Raw genomic sequence first — 16,569 nt, 5'->3', positions numbered from 1 at the left:
CTTGTTGTTCCCCAGATCCCAAAACAGCAGGACAAGGGGTTCCCTCTGATGCCTGAAGGAGATAGGTTCCCAAAGAAGCGCTTTCCTACAGCAGGATTAACCCTGTGGATTCTGTTACCCAGGAAGTTGGGAAGGCTGAAAGTGCAGAAGGTTAGGATGGATGAGAGAGAAAAGTTAAGGATGATAGAGGTCTCAAACAGGGTTTGAGACCAAAAGTCCATAATGGGTCGTTAGGAATGATGAATGATCCATCCCTAACCACAGGCAACCATTGCCCTGTCCTCCTTGTGCCCTTTGATGTCACTGTCAAGGTAAAAACAAGTCGTCTGTCACGAGACGGCTGTGCTTATAATGTTCTTCGGACCAGTGGCCATCTTGGATCTTACTGAGAACATGCAGACTCCACCTTGAACTACTTTTCCCTTAACAATTCTTGACACATTCTTAACAAAACCATGATTAATTATTATTACTATTATTATTATAAAGAGTTTCACCTCCCTGAAATCTGAGCAGAAAATGAGAAGTCGGTGATTTCTGAGTTGGTCCTGGACAATAAGGGCTTGACTGTCCATAGGCTCTATAGGAGCCGGTTGGGGCCAAACAATAAACTGAGATAATAAAACCAGCTTCTACAGTGAGGGACTGAGATGGGACTGAGATCAGTCACTTGGTGAGTTATGTAGCGGAAGATGGACAGTGCACAGCAGCTACACGTTAAACTGAACAAAGCTTCCCTGGAGGGACACACAATCACACTGCCACACACAGGGCAAATTCCCTGGATCAGCTGCGCTAAGGCCCAGGGTAACTGTCATCTGGCAAAATGTCCATGATTTCATTCCTAAATCCATCAGGCTTACCTCACCAGAGTGTCTAGGAAACTCACAACTTTCTCCCGGAGAACTTCAAATTTGGTCTGCTTCCTATTCGAACGTCTCAGCTCCTTCATTTCCAACAATGACTGGGGGAGAAAAAAAAACATTTTTTAGGGTTTATGAGGGTGGGAAAAGCCTTTTTCTTTTTTTTTTTTTTGAGGTAGGGAGGGTAGGGAAGTAGCGTGGCTCATTGGAAAGAGCACGGGCTTTGGAGTCAGAGGTCATGGGTTCAAACCCCAGCTCTGCCAATTGCCAGCTGTGTGACTTTGGGCAAGTCACTTAACTTCTCTGGGCCTCAGTTACCTCATCTGTAAAATGGGGATTAAGATTGTGAGCCCCCCGTGGGACAACCTCATCACCTTGGAACCTCCCCAGTGCTTAGAACAGTGCACATAGTAGGCACTTAACAAATGCCATTATTATTATTCTTAGAGGAGAGGAGCTTGATGGGAGAAACCATCCTCTCCAACGGTGCATTTTCAGTTCCCCATGCTGGAGCACAGCCTGCCACCCCTCTGAGGTTTAGAAATGCACCCTGTACTCCAACATTGCCCCACTGGTACAATTTTATCAAAATGGCTTGCTGGTCTGAGAGTCTACTATACAAGCTCTGGAACTTGGCTCGGGGGTACAGCAGATGCCCCTAAGGATGACAGTTAATTAATTGTACGGGCTCAAGGCCATCAATCTCCAGGGCAGTCAGCTGAAGTTTGTTTTGAGGCTGTTCAAAAAACAGAACGCCCTGCCTGCCCTTTCTGAATACCAGCCGGATACTGCTGTCACATGTAGGCACCTCCCCGTCTCCCTCCCTCCCCTTCCCCTTTCCCTCCCTCCTCTTCCCCTCTCCCACTCCCTCTGTCTCTTAGGCTGGGACCGTACGGGAACAGCTGCCAAACAACTTGAGCCCTCATCAAGCCGGCATTTTCCACCTGGGCTAGGAGATTCCAGAGCCTGCCTACGTACAAGATGGAAGTCGCGGCAGCCCAACATGCAGGATGCTGGCTTTTTAGGTGAGCTTCAGAGTGTGCACCATTCTGGGCCCTGACTCTGAGACAAACACACAATCTGGCCAGGCACAACGAACCCTGGGCAGGTACCACTCGGAAAGGGTAAGGCAACCAGAGCAGTGTGGGGAGAGAACCTCTGGCCTGACCTTCTGAAGATGATACAGGTCTGTCTTCTGGAGTCCTTTCTGTTGCGATCCAGGTCCGGCCTCTTCCTCATTGGCTTTGGCTTCTAGAAAAACAAACAAACCCCAGTGGCTGAAGGTTAAGGGAAATCCAGAGTCAAGAAAAGCAAACAGTTTCCTGCTAAAACCAAGGCAAACCAAAGGTCAGATGCTACTCTTGCATGTGGCCAGGAGCCAAGGTTCCATCAAGATAGCTGATCTGCACCGGCAAACTGAAGGTCAATAAACAATTCTTGCATAATTTATGCTGGGAAGGCTTCTCCAAAGATGTCAGCTTCTGAAATTTAAAGAACCCTTGAAAAACTCAATGTTGATTTTAGCCTTTTGGAATGGAGTGGGGATCGGGGGGGAACTTCTCTAATTTAATTTCTTCAATTCTGTTACCTCTGTTTACTTAGGAAACGGAACCACCACCATACATCTCTCAGTTTTTTCGATTCACAAACTGTAAAGGATGAGTACTTGCTCTGGATTTGCTGCTGCCTCATTGAGTCTGGATAGGCAAGCAGCAGCAGCAGCAATAGTGGAATTTTTTTCAGGGTCTTCTGGCTGCAACGCACTGTCTACTAAGCATGAGACAGGTTCTCAACAGACAAAAGAATACTGACAGTGGGAACTCTGTCAGAGGGTAAACAGGGTAACTCAGTTATCCACAAAAGAAAATGAAGGGTAGGAAGGGATCAGGTTTCCACCTCTTATCTTTAGGGTAGGAGGACCCAAGTGATCCATCTGGCAGGCTTCATTAATGAAATGAGGAGGTTGGGGTGCCCAGAATGATTTTAAATAATTAATTTCTTGCTAGCCTTGGGGTTTTATTGAATATTTCCGGTGATTGGGGTTATACAAGCTTAAAAAAAAATTCCAATTACTCCTCCTCTTCAATAAAACCAAAGACTCATTTCCTCCACTCCTTCCCAGCTCAAAAAAAGCCATGCCCGCTGGGGGTGGGGGTGGGGTTAGGGTTGGCTGAAATATGTCCTGTCTTAAATCTGGACCGTAATTCCGAATCGGGATTGCAGCCCGAATCCTCAAAGGGTGTCCATAAGCTCATTATGGACAGGGAATGTGTCTGCTAATTTCTCTCATTTCAATAATAATAATAATAATACTGGTATTTGTTAAGTGCTTACTATATGCCGAGTACTGTTCTAAGCGCTGTGGTAGATACAAGGTAATTAGGTTGTCCCACATGGGGCTCACAGTCTTAATTCCCATTTTACAGATGAGGTAACTGAGGCACAGAGTCACACAGCTGACAAGGGGAGGAGCCAGGATTAGAACACATGACCTCTGACTCCCAAGCCCGGGCTCATTCCGCTAAACCATGCTGCTTCTCAATACTAGTATTGAGAGAGTTTTGGGAGAGTTATGTACTCTCCCAAGGCTCTGCACATAGTAAGAGCTCAATAAATACAACTGATTGATTGACTGACTGATTGAGGGTAAGAGAAGACCATGAAAGCCAGAATCCCTGCTCTTCCAAATAGGGTTTTCATTCCAGAGGACTCTAGTTTTGGCACCCTCTGAGGGTGGAGTTGGGAGAGGCGCAGTCATCAGGAGAAGCAGCGTGGCTCATTGGAAAGAGCACGGGCTTTGGAGTCAGAGGTCATGGGTTCGAATCCCGGCTCCGCCACATGTCTGCTGTGTGACCTTGGGCAAGTCACTTAACTTCTCTGAGCCTCAGTTCCCTCATCTGTAAAATGGGGATTAAGACTGTGAGCCCCACGTGGGACAACTTGATCACCTTGTATCCCCCCCCCCCAGCGCTTAGAACAGTGCTCTGCACATAGTAAGCGCTTAACAAATGCCATTATTATTATTATTATTATTATCAGGCAACATAGGAGGGGGGATACGATGAAGCTGACAAAGTCTGAAAAAACAGGCGTACTCCCATTACTCCACCTAGTTCAGGCATGATTTCAGTGTTGCATCGAGCAGTGGGAGAGACTTGCGTGAAGCAGGTTTTTTTTTTTTTTTCCTTTGGGGATAGGCCACAGACCATGTCAAGATGACAACGCTCACATCTGGGAGATGGGCCGGGCCCTTGCTCTCTGCAGGAGGGGAGATGAGGGCAGGAGGTGGTGGCCTTGGTTTTCACTCGCCACTGGAACTGCCTCAGATTTGTAATCTGTTTCCTTCACTCTCACTCCAGTTCAGTCTCCCCCTCTCCATTCCTCCAGCAAAAAGGCCTCTGTCTCCCTCTCTCTATATATACTGTACTCCTTAGTCCTTCTGTTCTTACAATTTAGCAAACTCAGCCCCTGGGGGAAACAGGAAGTCCATCCTGGAAAGGGTTGGATACCCAAATCATGGAAACAAAATGAAACCATCTCCAAACCAATCCCAGGGCACCCAGCTCCTACCTATCTGGCTCTTCCAAGCCCCAGACTGAATTAACACCTTCCCCAAATATTCCGATTGTGTTGACATCTCCTGGGTATTTCACAAAAACGTTAATGCAATGCAATTAGCTCACAATGCTAATGAACAGTTAGCTCCTTATGGTTCTATGTCAGTAGAGACAAGGTGATTTTCTAGGAGACTTGTCAAGGCAACCCCCTTTCTGGCTTCTCGCGTAAAACAAACGCAACACCGTATCCCTTTCTGGAGGCTCTGCCAGGGAGGCTTGTGGCGGAAAGCTTCAGCTCTGCAGGAGAAACACTACTTTTGTTGCTCTTCCTTTCTTTTTCTCTTGCCTGTGACGGTCACACTGGCTCCAGGGGAGTTGTTGCTATCATCGACAACAGCCACACCTCCCCAACTCTCCCAGGCAGGATTGGTGAATGCTTAGTAGTGACACCAGGGCCAAATGGCAGAACAAGTTCAGTTTGGGGAGACCAAGAGGGCCACATGGACTGTGGGAGCACCACGAGGATACAGACAGTTGAAGTTCTGGGATGGGAACTACAGGAGACATCAGTTGCCTGCAGGGGCCTTGGGTTGAAAGCTATAGGGGCCCTAATCCCTCCCCCAATCCAGACCTTCCAGTTTAAATCAATCAATCAATCAATCAATCGTACTTATTGAGCGCTTACTGTGTGCAGAGCACTGTACTAAAGTGTCAAGATGCCCAGGTGATGGGGGGAAATCCCTTTGTTCTCTCAAGAGCCAGAGAAATTTTGATTACCTGTTCTGACACTCCTCTGGGCCAAAGAACGCTGTCTACTCCTTACCCTGTACTAAATAAAGCAGTTTTAACCACTATGGTGTATTCCCAGATTCATTCTGCTGTTACTGGGTAAACTGGTTCTTCTCCATCTTCCATAAAAATGAATGCGCATCCAGTGAGTGTGTGGCACTGTACTAAGGTGAGGAAAGGAAAACCAACACTACAGAGCAAAATGGCGACAGGCCCCTGCCCTCAGAGGGCTTGTCCTCAACGGTAAACGTGAAAGATACCAAGGTCCTTTCCTTATTTTGCGTGAACAGCCAGTTCCACCCTGGCAATTCCAGAAAGAGGAAAGGTCCCAGGAAAGTTGTGGGCCTTCTACCACTATAGAGCTTCACAAACTGTTTGGGCCTACTCGGATTGCCTTTGCCTGAAAGATGCAATCTTTCTGAATCTGACTGAAGCAGCCCTCATGCATATTTTGGTAATCAGCATAGCAATGAACCCAAAATGCCTGGAGGTAGCTCGCAACTATTAATTTTTCAGGCTTTTAACTGATTTATGAAGTGTTTTTTGAAATTCATAAGGAATTTGATGAAATACTTAAGGAAAAAAAAATCCCAAAGAGGTGATTAATCATGAACTCCTGTTACTATCTTTAGCCCTTTCATTTTAAATCACTCTTCCATTGTAGATCGCGGAAGCCATCCAGCTGGAACTTGAATTTCCATTTTTCCACCCATTGGATGCTAAATGGTGTTCACGCCAGATCCTGAGAGGAAGCTTTCGGACTGCTGATAGTCAGCAAGAGGTGAGATTGGAAGCCTGGTGACATGTAACATTATACCCCAGTGAGTCTCCCCGCGTCCTGTTCCCCATCACAATGTGGACTCTTAATATCATTTCAGAGTGAAACTGCCAACTCACACTCACCTTCAAGGCCCTGAAACTGGACCAGGAACTCCTCCAGTTCCTTTGTTGTGCTGCCAAGCTTTTTTCCATGAGAGGACTTAAAGACCTCTACACATTTTTGAAGTGTGGCCACCAACTCATCCTTTGCCAGCATCCTACAAAAAACAGAGTCAGTGGCTGAAGATGCAATGCACTAGCAAATTAAACAAAAATGCAGGGTTTCCCAAAAAACCCCAAGGGCAAAATTTCTAATTATAAATTTTCTCCTCAGAAGAACACAACACGGATTCTTTCATCATCAGCTACCAATTTCCCTGCAAAGTAGCTTTCCTTAATTGGTTTGATTTTCAAAAGCATTCAGAGTAGTTCTCAAGGTAATGCTCAATGATTGATTAATGGTCAGAATGGAATTTACAAAGCTGAAAGAGCTCAAAAGAACACAAGTTGTAACCCTTCTGCCTATGGTGAGAATCCCTGAGTACAAATTCCTTTGGTTATCCAGCCTGCAATGTCACCCTGAGCTAAAAAAAAAGTTTCTTGGTCCATGCTTGCAGTTTACAGATGGGAGTGAGGCTTGAAACACAGACCTGGGATCCTACCGTTGAGCCACGATGGGGAAGCTAAATTTTTGGACTGGAATAAGCTCTTGAAATGAGACTCCAAATAATAAGCATGACTTCTCTCACCACTTCCTATTTCTAGGCAGCACCTCAAATCTGCAGGACTATATGAGGTTGGCTGACAATATTTTTATTTTGCCGGATTAGTGAGCTGTCCGAGATCACCCAACAAATCACTGCCAGAAATGAACTCCGAAAGCTTTACTCAGTGCGCTTAGTTTAAAAAACTTGGTTACTGCACCGTCTCTTTCCAGACGTGGCTCCATCAATTAATACCTTTCAACTGTGAAATGTAAGGAGCAAAAACATTCACTACTACTTGTTTACAAACTCCTTTCATTGCTGAACTGGGGGAAAATGGAGATGTAGAAGTGCTCAACCAATTCAACCATGCCTAGTGAAGATTCAGGTCGTTATCTCAAAAATTTTAACTAATTTTGAGAAAAATGTAAAGTCACTGACAGGAACAGGAGGCGAGTTACACATGTTTTTATTAAATAGAAAAATGTTTGGGGAAGTAAAAGAATTGGGGACTTTTCTGTTCTACGACAGGGTGAAAATGACACACACAAGGGACTTCATTAATCTGGGAACCAAAGTTTTGCAGAGAGACTAAGGAAAAAAAATACAATGAATAGGGATCCAAAGAGATGCTGCTAAGGTCAATGAATTGTGTCCCTTTTTTGACACAGTCTGGTGTGAGATCAAGGAATTGAAGGAAAAGAAAACAATTAATTTTTTCAGCACCTGCACTGTCTAAATCCTAAAGGAAAGAGTCAAACAGGAAGCTGAGCAGAACCTTTGAATTCAGGAGCGGGAACCCTGGCTGTTTCTGCTTGCTGGAAATGCTCTGTGTGGAGGCAAGGAAGGAAGAACTGGGAGATGGTGGAGAGGACACTGAGCTGCCTGCTGCTCAGCAATAATAACACCTGCCTGTTCTCCCTCCTGAGAGACTGTTGTGGGGCACAGGGCAATGAGTAACAAGGCATAAAGAAGAAAGGGAAAAGGAGAAAGGACCATGTCAGCATTTCAACAGATCGACTGGCCTGCTGCCAAATGCCTTACCCACCCAGATTATTTTTTAAACTCCTCATCTAAGTTCCTGTGTATGTCTACAACACGGCTCTCTGACAATGTATGCCCTGCAAGGATAAAGACTGTCTTTATTTGAGTTATTCTGAACAGCGTGGACACTGTTACTTGATGGACAACAGTCGAAAAAGCTTCATCTTCCCCCAAATGAACCACTTGCAAGCTATTGGGTGCCGGAGGGGCAGCTGAAAGAGATGGGGCAAAGGGACGACCAATTTTCAAATAGAAAATTCTACCACAGCAGTGCAGAGACCCGAAGGGTTGTCATGAGCTCACAGTGAGTGAGTATATTTCTTAGTATCCAGTCCCAGACTGTGATCTGAACCCCATGGAGCATAAGGCCACTCTCAAAAGGGGTCTAGGTCAGACAAGGCTCAGCTTCAGCGGGAGAGCCTGCTTGGCCGGGGATAGACAGGCGCACCTATTTTGGTGGACTGGAAGATGGGCACAATGACAGGATGCCCATGCCAAACGCAATATAACTTGTGCTGACCCAGGAGCTGCACCTCCCCGTAATCCACCCCAGGGATCACACTCATTCCCCACCCCCAACTACACAGAGCTACTCAAGCAATCTCAGGCACAGAGGAAGGATTATTTTTCCAGGAAGGCCTAACAGCGTGGATCTTGGGAACAAATGACATTTTGCGACAGAACTGACGAATTCCAGTTTTCTAAACACAACGCTGTATGGGCCAAATGGACAGAGAGATGATCTTTCCACCAATGCATGTCTGCTCTACACCCATTTTTATTATACAAACCCCTAAGTGGTGAAGACTTAAAATTAATTTCCTTGATGTTTTCAGGAGATGGAAAAAACTAACTGGCTTCTTTCAAAATCCCACTTGGCTGCCAGTAAAGAATATACAACCAGAAGCAGCACTAATTAGCGTCTCTAATCGTTTGACTGACCTGTCATTGCTCTAAAGTATCAGCTTTGGACTACTCTATGGTTGTCAGTTAGGCCTCCATTTGATATGGGAAGCTCCATATTTTATTGAAAGCAGAGAAATCAAGCAGGCATGAAGTCAGAATCATCTTCCCCCTAACCCACTCCTTTTGAAATTCCATGAGGCAAGCACCATCTAGTTCTGCAGCTACCAAGCATTACTACCCAGTGAGAGCTACCTGACTGACCTTCCAAGGGAAGAAGAAGTACAGCTGGGAGAATCAAGGATTGAAGGAAGTTTTTCAACATGGCAAACCCACGTTTTATACTTACTTGCTGTATTACAAAGTTATAAGGCAAAGCTTCGGCAACACCACAGACAACCACAGTTTAGTTAAATGAGGCAACTGCTTGGGCTACTTGAGAGTCTTTAAAAAGCAGGCAAGAATGCCAATTTAGTGTCACTAAGCTCCTCAACCAAATGCTTAAGAAATACTTTCTAACTGTTGGGATAACAAGAGTGGGAAAGATTAGCCAAAAAATACCTAAATTCGGGGGGGGTCACAGTTGGATAGGGATTGTCTCTGTTGGCGAATTGTACTTTCCACATGCTTAGTGCTCTGCACACACTAAGCTCTCAATAAATACGACTGAGTGAATGAATCCAAGTCTCAACTGCCCAGTTTACCTTTAACCAACTTAATTTGAAAATGACTACTCTCCTTTCATGTCCCAGTGGAAACCTCGGGGAAAGCCCTTGAGACTTCTACATGTTAAATGCACAGGCTTGCAGGCTGCCAAATTCCTGTATTTCTTCAAATATGCCACAAGGAATCATTTAGCAAATTTTTAGGAGTAATTACCTTCCAGAGCAACAAAGTGTTCCACTTCATCATGCATGAAGCAACGAATGTCTGATTAGGAACTGATTAGGGGTCAGGTCAGGAGGAGGAACCTTGATCCGTCCTTCTCAAATGCTAAATTCAATCTTCCGAACACCAATTTCCTAAGGCTTATTGGGTGGAGACCTGCGGAGCACAGTTATGGCTACCGACAATTGTTCCCCATCCTGACCTACTGCTTTCTAGGAAATCGCATTCATTCTGATCAGCAGCTTCCCCAGGCTCAAGACAGCTGATGGAACTTGATCAAGCTGAACAGGAAACATGACTCCAACCCTTTATCTGGAGAATTCCTTCCACTAATTAAGTGTCTTTTCTTTAGTCTCCAGCTTCAGGAATGATCCCTAAATTCCAGTTGCTATCATTCAAGTCAAAAATACAGTTTCCAGATTTGGGAAGGAAGCGGCAGACTACTTTAGCAAAACTGACTGACTAGTTTCCCAAAAGCACACCAATGTGATCAGACTTCAGAGATACAGTAGAATTTTAGACCAAGGATTAGTGATACAGACAACATAATTTTCACCACATGCTAACACTATATTTTCTGGGTTGTATTTCTCAATTTTAGGCATTTTTATAATTTCTAAAATTTCTAGACCACACCTCTCTGTATATTACAGGGGCAAGAATCCACGCTCCTAGGGGTCACGCAATGTGGGGATTTGGCCTGTTGTGAACATATGGTTCAGACTGAGGACTGAACACTGACTTTTTAAAGGGCTCTTTGCCTAATTCAGGTCCTAGATGCTGTCTGCTGTTATAAGTGTAAATAAAAAAGAGATCAGTCAGTTGATCAATTGCTTTAATTAATGCTTACTGTGTGCAGAGCATTGTAATAAGCGCTTGGGAGAGTACAATATAACAGAGTTGGCAGAAATGTTCCCTGCTTACAGTGAGCTTAAAAGTCTACAGTACTACAGTGGAAATCTACCTATACAGAAGTAGTATTCTGCTCCATGCACAAACCTGGGGTAACTCCCATGACCGAGCATGTAAGGATGGTATCAAAGGTCAGATGTTCTAAGAGATTATTTCATTGCCAGGGTCTACAATCCCTACAGTCAGTCCTTATGTTACTCTTTGGTTCTTGATAAAAGTTAGGGAAACTTGCTCTGGGAACAAAAAATGAGAATTACACTTTGGGCGGGATTTTGCAAGTTTGTATTCTTGATATTTTACCACACAGTACAAAGATTCAAGGAATATACCAAAAGAGATACATATCGTCAGAGCGTACATCTACTTATGTAGCTGTGATCCTGGAAAATGCCACCTTTCCAAACTATGTCTTTTAAATAAATGAGTCTATATGGAAATTAGGTTAGAATCCCATCTTTAGGTTGGGAGAAAAGTACTTAAAAATGTAGACTCCTATGTCCCTTTTGACGCAGTGAGTCATGAAACATGATTTCAAAGGGTAGGGGAGATCAAAATTGATGCTTTCATTGCAGTCTGATACTTTCATGAGATGCAGGTCATCCGACAACCCTTGTGGGATTTGCAATGGAGCAGTGTCAATGAGTTTTTGGAAAATTATCCCGTTTGCCCAATGTCAGCAGAGCCAAGGGCACCATGTCAAACCACAACCTCGAGAAGTGAACATCTGTGACTGCCAGGATGCAGGGTATTTCCTGTCTACCAGGGCTACTTCATGTCTACTAACTATACTGTACTGTACTCTTCGAAGCTTAGTGCCTCAGTTACCTCATCTGTAAAATGGGGATTAAGACTGGAAGCCCCACATGGGACAAGGAATGTACCCAACCTGATTATCTTGGAACTACCCCTGTGCTCAGACCAATGTCTGGCACATAGTAAGTGCTTAACAAATACCATTAAAAAAATACAAACCATGACTTCAAGTCTTTGCCAGAGTAAGGTTTTTTTCCCTAGTGCTCCAGTCTTCTGTATCCTTTCTTTATATCTTGGCACCATGCTTTCTCCATTATATTCAATAGGGAGGAAAAAAATCTATTCCAATTTACTAATTTCTTGCAGCATTTTCTGCCTGAAGAAGTCTGTTCATCAATAGTTAGATCACTACTTGGGAGGTATCCCATCACAGTGGTGTTGTCACTATGCTTTATGCATGGTCCTAAACCCAACTACAACAGCAGAAACATAAAAATAATGTATTGTTTCATCTCCAAATCTCCACAGCCTTTCCCAGCTGTGCTGAACTGGTCAAATGCCAAACTGCCAGCATCACATTTCTACCCACACTTTAGATCACTGTCAAATGCCTTTCTGGGAAATTTGAATAATTTCTCTCAGACTGGCGTGAGTTTCTCCAGCCATTAATCAATTTCATCTACTGGACCTGGGAAGTTTATAGCAGGCTCATGGCTTTATTTGAGACACCCAGACAAACACCTGGGCTATTCAGGAACTACATCATTTTACTCATGTCTCTGACCTCTAGGCCAGAACAAACACTGTCAGGATAGGGTAGGTCTTCGTTCCCAAAGGATCTTTTTCCAGGGGATTCCGAGGGCGCAATGGTATTTCTTAAATCTCATACCTCCCTTGCTTTCCCGGGTCCTGAGCCCTCTCCCTCAGCCTCTCGGCCTCTCCTACGGGGAGTCTTTTCCCAGTTCCTCTGGGGTTGGTAGAGGGCCCTGGTAGCAAGAAGTCTTTGTCTTCCAGGCCACTAGCCTGCTTACCCCTTTCTGCAGCCAGCTGGCTGCTTCTGCATTGGGCTTTCCTTCTTCCAGAGAAACTTGCCTGGTAGCATAATTAAAAAAGCCATTTCTTGTAGGCCACGCTTAGTGGGGAAAAATCTTTACCCTTCCAGAGTCAGTCAGATTACTGAGTGTGGATATCTGGGCTCTGGAGACACTGTTGATTATGAAGCAGGCAGTCACTCTACAAAAATCAGTTTTGAGCAGTGCAAAGTTCACTAGGTTACTAGTTTCCTGAATGAGATGCCTTCTTTATATAAAAAAGTTCCCTGACCCACCCCTTTTATTAAGATAGATTTACTGCAATGCTTTATCCGGCTTCCTAAAACCCCTTTTGCCCAAATCTTAGCAGGCTTTTTCTCCATGGAGTAAAACTCAAAGCTTCTGTAGTGCAATTTTAGAGCTGACTTCCTGCCTCCTATCATCTGCTTTTGATTTTTGGTGGGAGGCTGGTACTGAAGTGGTTGTGTGCCAAGAATGCCTGGACAAAGTTTCAGATGTGATGAAGCAGAGGCAATGGAGGTGACTTCTATGGGGATGGAAACATGTAGAAACTTTTTCAGCCTGTTTTCCCTCTAGAGATTTAAGAAGTGAACTACATATGGGCAGAAATGTGACACTGCCCATATAGCGTTTGATCAGTATGGCACAGTCGGCAGATGCTGCGGAAATTGAGACAAAACGATACGTTACTTTCTGCTTCTCCTATTGTAGATGGGTTTGAGATCATGAATAAAGCATAGTGACCACTTCACTGATGCCAGGACACCACCCAAGTACCTCCCCCTATATCTCTCTATCTTTCTTTCCTGCCTCTTCAGACTCACTAGCAGGAGGCCTCGCCCCAATCCCAATTTGGGTTTCCCCATATCTGAGGACCTTATTTATCATAAGGGGAACTATTTGGACAAAAAAAGACTCCCAAAAACTGGTTTCTTAGCCTAAGATGCATATATAATGATTAAAATTTGTACTATTGAGATTCTGGATAGAAAGTTTTATGGAGTGGATTTTCCTCCTATTGCACTCATCAGCTGTTTTCTTGCATGTCCAGAGCAAACTGACACTCAAGAAATATTCGGCTTTCACAGTGTTTCATGGTAGTTGCACATAGGCATTTGCTATCATGGAGATATATGCCTGATAGCTTGAAGAATTTAAAGTCACCACCAGGACCCAGTGGATATCCCTCCCACCTCTCCCAAGAGCTTTTTATTGGTCAGAAAAAACTGCAAAAGCACCACATAGCTAAGGAAGAATTTCAGAAAGTACATGGTATTACAACTGTTCAAACAAATTACATTTTTGATCCAACAGCATGCCCATAAACAGCTGATAAGAACCCCAAGATACAATGCATATAAAGCTGGATCCACGTCTAAATCTCCCAAAGTAAACGTGAACACATGAAGTTTTGTTTCAGATCACAAGACACAGACAAAAACAAAGAAAAAGGTTGCCTCAAATCACCCCTCTCTTCCCAACTTACGGCTGCTATATTGAAAAGCATCTAATAAAAATCTTTACCTAAATACATATATCATATATTCTACATAGACTTATCCTGAAGATGGTTACTTTGAAATTTCTTGGCAAGCCCCATTCTGGAGGAAGGTGTTAGAGACTGGCAAGCTGAAAGCCAAACAAAAAGAAAAGCATGATACCTCAGCAGCTGCAAAGCTGATGCATACTCCTGAGACTCCCATATGTTCTTTTCTAAACAGGCACAGTGCAGCTCTCTGATCTGTAAGTGAACAGCACAAGAGGAAAGGAAGGAACACAGCCAACAAGCCATTCCTGAGTCGACTCGAACGGTATTTGTTAAGACTCTGCACATTCAAGGACAAAAATATCCTGTAACTAAAACAACCTCTACCTCTTCAACTGCTGCTAAATTTCGTGTAGGTCCTAGGGTCGGTCCCTTTAAGACCTAGGTTTGCCTAGCCCTCCTGTCCATTTTGTCAATGTAATGGGGGGAAAAAAGTGTTGGGCTGAAAGTGGAAACGAAAAAGACAGGCCCAGATAGAAGCCATTAATTCACAAGCAACTGTTAATCTTCCAGCATTATGGTCTTCATGGCTGAGTTAGGGATGTAGGGATTTAGGGACAACTGAATTCCGGCACAAGGACCTGCAAATAGCAAACACCCAGAAAGGAAAGTTTCTGGGGCTTGGAGTAGATGGTCAGGTGGGCAAAGGCTAGTCACAATGAAGAAGCTCAGTCTAGTTTGTCAAATTGTTTTCTTTTCTGCCCACAGTTTATCCTAAACCCCAGGTGACCAAGCCAAGGGGTAAAGAGTGTGGTCACCCCCACAGCTGTTTTAACTGAACTCCCAGCTTCACTCACTCGGGGTCTCTGGCAAGACTTGGGAACTCCCAACTGGGGCTGTAAAGACCCAAAACAGTGTCTTTCGGCCTGTTAATTCTCTGCAGTCCATCATCTCCTAGCCCCACCACCCCTAAAATCCCTAACCCTTTTCTTCCCTGAACTCACAAGGAAAAGGAGGCATCTCTGCCTTAGGCCAGAGAGGCAAAAAACCAGCACACATTCTTCCTGCACTCTTTTCACGAAAAGTAACACAGTATTCACAAGACGTGAGGGAGAACACGGAATGATGATTAAAAGGCTTCAAGGACAGGTACCTGGTTGGGAATCAAAAATATACATTTCTGGCTCTTTAGTCTCTGCCAAGGCACAGGGTTTTAACATTATGCACTGTTTCTGTTTCCAATAATATGTACAGCTGTTGTGATTCAGATTTTCAGCATTTTCATACACTCTCCATGCTAAAGGAATTAAGGCAGGAAGCCAAAGTTACAAAAAAGGCTTTACCTGTCGACCCAAAGGGTACTTCGGAAGAGAAGATGTGAAAGCATGAAGACACCGCAGAACGGGGATGTAGTTCTCATGATAAACGTGCAGATCTTCCAGGAATTTCTGGGTTGCTTCCTAAAAAAATTACATTAAAAAATCAGAGCACTAGGTTTCAGTATATGTCTCACAATACAAGAATATGAAATCATAAAAGAGGTTGTATTTTCAAATCAACTGCTTCAAAACAACTTTGGTTAGTCCCCGAAAAGGACGATCTTAATTAAAAGTTGCCACAATTCAGAAGGCTTAAATCATTGTTCAAAAAGAAGGATAGAAGCATGAAGAAAGCTAGACAGATCTGGCCACCATCTCACATTCTGGGAACCATCTATGGTGCTGTATTGTTTATACCAGTTCCACCGGTATATAAATCTTGGAAAGAACTGGCAAGACCAGGGAGTGGAGCTGGGCATAAGCACACAATTTCATCTACTGATAAACTTATTCCTATCCAAAGCCCAAGTCAAATGCTTCTACGCATGTGCTCAGCTCCACCCTTATTACATGGGACCATCAGGACGACTGCTCAATTGAATTCTGTTTGCAACCCAGGCTTTTTGTGCCTACCTCTCATTAGAGAGAAAGGGTCCAAAACAGAATGAATGTATATGGAAGAGCTTAATAGTGATCACAATGACAAAAATGGTCAGTAACATTTCCGAGTCAGATACAGGGAAGAGCTGCAGTTTCTCTGAAAGGAACAGGAAAATGAAGAGCATCAGACAATATGATATCTAGGCAAATCAAGTGTTTGGTTGCCTAGCTCAAGCTTTCTTCACACCATAGATTCATAACACTTGCCCACGATGAGCTCATATAGTGGAAAGAGCCCGGGGCTGGGAGTCATGGGTTCTAATCCTGGCTCCACCACTTATCAGCTATGTGACTCTGGGCAAGTCACTTAACTTCTCTGTGTCTCAGTTACCTCATCTGTAAAGTGGGGATTAAAACTGTAAGCCCCACGTGGGACAATTTGATTACCTTGTATCTACCCCAGCGCTTAGAACAGTGCTTGGCACATAGTAAGCGCTTAACAAATACCATTATTATTACATATCATCACTGCAAAACTGTACATGAAGAAAATACTTTTTTTAAATCAAGTGCAATGCATACCAGAAAACCACAAAATTATTTTGGCAATACTTTTCCCACATCATATTTGATTGGGATTCATTTTCAAATCCCTTCATTACTGTACCATTCATTAGGAAGTTGAAATGAATTGTTTGCCATCAAATTGATACTTTCCAAGAAGTTAAATTTAGGGCTTATATTATAAAGGCCCTACCTATCTATAACCTTTACTAATCAACTAAGCTGAAAATGATCATTCTACTACAACATAGATGAATTCAAATAAAAATGATTTATAGGACAACATATTCATCACATTTTCTTTTACTAAGTTAGA

At 43.7% G+C, this 16,569-nt stretch overlaps 1 protein-coding gene across 3 annotated transcripts in view; it reads right to left on the bottom strand.

Moving 5' to 3' along the window:
• Positions 1–16,569, bottom strand: part of ORC3 (origin recognition complex subunit 3) — a 64,963-nt gene that overhangs the window by 9,530 nt on the left and 38,864 nt on the right. For all 3 annotated transcript variants that reach the window (XM_038760962.1, XM_038760963.1, XM_038760964.1), the window contains 5 exons: positions 15,114–15,230; positions 13,946–14,025; positions 6,113–6,246; positions 2,032–2,114; positions 864–964 (listed from right to left, as the gene is read on the bottom strand). In XM_038760962.1, the coding sequence (XP_038616890.1) occupies positions 864–964; positions 2,032–2,114; positions 6,113–6,246; positions 13,946–14,025; positions 15,114–15,230 (515 nt within the window). The remainder of the gene's footprint in view (positions 1–863; positions 965–2,031; positions 2,115–6,112; positions 6,247–13,945; positions 14,026–15,113; positions 15,231–16,569) is intronic.

The sequence above is a fragment of the Tachyglossus aculeatus genome, chromosome 19 (genome assembly GCF_015852505.1).
Source record: "Tachyglossus aculeatus isolate mTacAcu1 chromosome 19, mTacAcu1.pri, whole genome shotgun sequence".
Classification (NCBI taxonomy): Eukaryota; Metazoa; Chordata; class Mammalia; order Monotremata; family Tachyglossidae; genus Tachyglossus; species Tachyglossus aculeatus.
This window is presented reverse-complemented; position numbering and strand designations above follow the sequence as displayed.